We start from the raw sequence: 4,972 nt of genomic DNA on the forward strand, positions 1-4,972 counted from the left end.
GACACACACACTGACACACACCACTGACACACACCACTGACACACACCACTGACACACACCACTGACACACACCACTGACACACACACTGACACACACCACTGACACACACCACTGACACACACACTGACACACACCACTGACACACACCACTGACACACACACTGACACACACACTGACACACACCACTGACACACACCACTGACACACACCACTGACACACACCACTGACACACACCACTGACACACACACTGACACACACACTGACACACACACTGACACACACACTGACACACACACTGACACACACCACTGACACACACCACTGACACACACACTGACACACACCACTGACACACACCACTGACACACACCACTGACACACACCACTGACACACACCACTGACACACACACTGACACACACCACTGACACACACCACTGACACACACACTGACACACACCACTGACACACACCACTGACACACACCACTGACACACACCACTGACACACACACTGACACACACACACTGACACACACCACTGACACACACACTGACACACACCACTGACACACACCACTGACACACACCACTGACACACACCACTGACACACACCACTGACACACACACTGACACACACCACTGACACACACCACTGACACACACCACTGACACACACCACTGACACACACACTGACACACACCACTGACACACACCACTGACACACACACTGACACACACCACTGACACACACACTGACACACACCACTGACACACACCACTGACACACACACTGACACACACCACTGACACACACACTGACACACACCACTGACACACACCACTGACACACACACTGACACACACCACTGACACACACACTGACACACACCACTGACACACACCACTGACACACACACTGACACACACCAAGGTGAGACCTCTCAGATGCATCAAAATAATGCATTATTTTCTTCTGATGGCCTGTCTGTCTGTCTGTCTGTCTGTCTGTCTGTCTGTCTGTCTGTCTGTCTGTCTGTCAGAGGTTCAACAAGTGTGCCTCCATTCTGCTTCTGTGTGTGTGTGTGTGTGTGTGTGTGTGCGTGTGTGTGTGTGCGTGTGTGTGTGTGTGTGTGTGTGTGTGTGTGTGTGTGTGTGTGTGTGTGTGTGTGTGTGTGTGTGTGTGTGTGTGTGTGTGTGTGTGTGTGTGTGTGTGTGTGTGTGTGTGTGTGTGTGTGTGTGTGTGTGTGTGTGTGTGTTTACATCCTAGCAGAGAGAGGTGCTTGTCTTAGTGGTCAGTTCTCTGCTGAATGGAAGCTGCTGTTTTTATGGTTGTGTCTATAAATAGTCACTAGGTAAATGATGCTGGTTATTTATGCAGCGACGTTTAGGGAAAGATCAACAAGAGTTTTTATTTTAGAATATTTTCCATGTTTGCAGCGTCTTAAATCTGACTCTATGAGAGATGTGGGGCTTGGAGGGTCAGGAGCGTTTATAATGTATTCATTTATCACAGTGGTTCTCAAACTTTTTCATGGCCAGGACCCCCAAATTGACACTTATTAGCCCGCGGACCCCCATTTGAAAAGATAAGCCAGGGACCCCCATAAGAGAAGATTTTTACGGCTCTAGCAGTGATTCTCAACCATTTTAATTTCAAGGACCCCCAGTTTGACATGCATTATTAGGCCTACGGACCCCCATTTAATGGCATTTCTATCTCTGGGACCCCAATTCATAGTGTAAAATGTTAATTTAACTCTGAGAGTGTACAAATGGAACCAAATGGACCCGTTAGGGTCCATTTGGTTCCATTTGTACACTCAGAGTTACAGACCCATAAGGGTCCATTTGGTTCCTATCCATCATTTAGCTGGGGACCCCCTGGAACCCCCTCAAGTACCCCTGGGGGTCCCCGGACCCCACTTTGAGAACCAATGATTTATCAGACACTCTTTATCCAGAGAGACTTGAAGGAGAGAGGGAGGATGCAGGATTTAATGACTGGGAAAATGTGGGAGAGAGACATAAGCATGAGAGAGAGAGAGAGAGAGAGAGAGAGAGAGAGAGAGAGAGAGAGAGAGAGAGAGAGAGAGAGAGAGAGAGAGAGAGAGAGAGAGAGAGAGAGAGAGAGAGAGAGAGAGAGAGAGAGAGAGAGAGAGAGAGAGAGAGAGAGAGACCTCCATCCTACTCCTCTCATAGGAAGGGATCCACAGACAGCTGTTGTTCTCCCCCACACACACACACACACACACACACACACACACACACACACACACACACACACACACACACACACACACACACACACGTCTCATGTATTCATGCTACTAAACAGTAAACAGTGCCCTCTTGTGGCCGTAGGTGACGTTTCGGACCAGGATCTATCATTGTAACATCAACAGTCAGGGCGTGATCTGTCTGGACATCCTGAAGGACAACTGGAGTCCTGCTCTCACCGTCTCCAAGGTCCTACTGTCCATCTGCTCCCTGCTGACCGACTGCAACCCTGGTACCACACACACACACACACACACACGCGCACACGCACGCGCACGCACACGCACACGCACACGCACACGCACACGCACACGCACACACACACACACACACACACACACACACACACACACACACACACACACACACACGTGCGCGTGCGCAGTGGCGTGCACAGACATTTTGAGGGGCAGGTGCTCAAGTAAATTATACTTTTTGTTGTTTACTTGGTCTGCTCTTTTTTCCCTCTACACCTATACCTCTTTGCCAAAAATAGCCGAAGCTCCATGCAGCGCCTCGCGCTGCGTTGTGATCTTGTAGATCGGCTATTTTTGGCTAAAGTTCTCCTCAGAAAAGGGATGCTAGGTTTCGAGTGGTTATGGTAAAAAGAAAAATCATATCACATAAAGATTTTGGCGGACCCCCTGTAGTAACTCTGAGGACCCCCTACGGGTCCCGGACCCCCTGTTGAAGACCCCTGCTGTAAACTGAAAAAAAAGGGCACTTCTGGTCAAGAGGGCAAAGGGCAGGTGCTCTAGCACCACCTAGAGTCTATCTGTGCACGTCCCTGCACACGCGCACGCACGCACGCACGCACGCACGCACGCACGCACGCACGCACGCACGCACGCACGCACGCACGCACGCACGCACACACACGCACGCACGCACACACACACACACACACACACACACACACACAGAATATCTGATATGGTGGACATTTGCATCATAAGCTCTAGCTAGCCTGTGATTGGACATAGAGCAGAACGAACAGGCAGGTTTACACCAGATGGAGTGATCATGTGACTGGTCAGCTGACCAGGAGTGGACACTGCCTTGCAGTTGTCTGTCTGAACTAACCAATGAACGAGCTCCACAGGCTCTGCATCGTTAATGAGGACCAATGATATGAAGATAGGGTTGAAAATGTGCTCTTTAAGCTGTTCCTCATTTTGTTCCCCCCCATGGAGCCCACTTTATAAGTATAAAGTATTAAGTATTAAGTATTAAGTATAAAATATGAAGTATAAAATATGAAGTACTAGAAAATGTGCTCCTCGGAGCACAAGTCTCCGCCAGCAGACCCGTGTTATTTTAACCAAAGGAAATCACTTACCTTATCTTTAACCATAGTTTTCTAGAAATGTTCTAATTCTTACCAAAAATAGAACATGTTACTATATCATAGCAATTATATTATTACAGCAATAAGTAATGAGATACAGAGGTGGTAAGCAACCACAATCAGATCAACCATCAAACAGCCATTGTTACTACGCATTTAGAGTCTACAAATGATTTCTAAAACGTAACAGTAGTGAGGTAAGACGGGGTTAATCCTGTCTTACCTCACTTCAAAACATGTCAACAATGTTTCGAAGTGACACACCTATTTATAGGGCTCTATTTCATCATGCGCCTCGCTAGCCAATCAAAGCACACCCTTTCAACATATTGTCACGTGTCACGTGAAGCTTGACCAATGAAAACAACGTCTCCTGGCGGAGACAATAAAGTATAAAGTATATAAAGTATAAAGTATAAAGTAACGGTGGTCTTGTTGTGTGTTTTCTCAGTATAAAGTATATAAAGTATAAAGTATATAAAGTATAAAGTAACGGTGGTCTTGTTGTGTGTTGTCTCAGTATAAAGTATATAAAGTATAAAGTATAAAGTATAAAGTAACGGTGGTCTTGTTGTGTGTTGTCTCAGTATAAAGTATATAAAGTATAAAGTATAAAGTATAAAGTAACGGTGGTCTTGTTGTGTGTTGTCTCAGCGGACCCTCTGGTTGGAAGCATCGCCACACAGTACCTGACCAACAGAGCAGAACACGACAGGATAGCCAAACAGTGGACCAAGCGCTACGCTACATAGACCACCTCCTCCCTCCTCCCACCCATCACACCTCCTCTCGGACATCCAGGAGCCCCCTCCCCCCCCCCCCCCATAGACCCAGAACCTGTAACGTGTTCTCCTATTGGACGTTGAAGAGGAGGACGTGTTCTCCTATAGGACGATGAAGAGGAGGACGTGTTCTCCTATAGGACGATGAAGAGGAGGATGGTTTGTTTCTTATAACCTCAGCAAGGCTCCAGGACCCCCCACCCCCTCCCCCCATCGCAGCCAATCACAAGCTGAACGCCATCACAGCCATCCTAGGAAACACCTCCCCCCTAACCAGTGTTGCCAGATTCTGTGAGAGAAACAAGCAACCAGGTCTAGGAAAACCAGCCCAAAAGAAGCGACTATGGACCCACATGAGTATACTTTAACATGTACATCAGCTATTTGAAAATAGCAGATCTACAAGCTCACAACGCGTCGCGTTGTGAGCTTGTAGATCGGCTATTTTCAAATAAAATCTTGCGGGGAATAAGCAGATCTGGCAACCCCCCCCCCCCCCCCAAAAGCCTTGACCTCTCTGTTGGACCCCCCACCCCCCCCGCCCCCCACCTCTGTGA

The 4,972-nt window shown here is 47.9% G+C and overlaps 1 protein-coding gene across 1 annotated transcript in view; it reads left to right on the plus strand.

Moving 5' to 3' along the window:
- The window catches only part of LOC311061304 (ubiquitin-conjugating enzyme E2 E2-like), an 11,981-nt gene extending 7,417 nt beyond the window's left edge, over window positions 1-4,564 (plus strand). Inside the window, exons 5-6 of the mRNA XM_084079885.1 lie at window positions 2,370-2,517; window positions 4,288-4,564. Coding sequence (XP_083936011.1) covers window positions 2,370-2,517; window positions 4,288-4,385 — 246 coding nt within the window. The 3' untranslated portion in view covers window positions 4,386-4,564. The remainder of the gene's footprint in view (window positions 1-2,369; window positions 2,518-4,287) is intronic.
- Window positions 4,565-4,972: the final 408 nt, after the last annotated feature.

This window comes from Gymnoscopelus microlampas (genome assembly GCF_963454915.1).
Source record: "Gymnoscopelus microlampas genome assembly, chromosome: 15".
Lineage (NCBI taxonomy): Eukaryota > Metazoa > Chordata > Actinopteri > Myctophiformes > Myctophidae > Gymnoscopelus > Gymnoscopelus microlampas.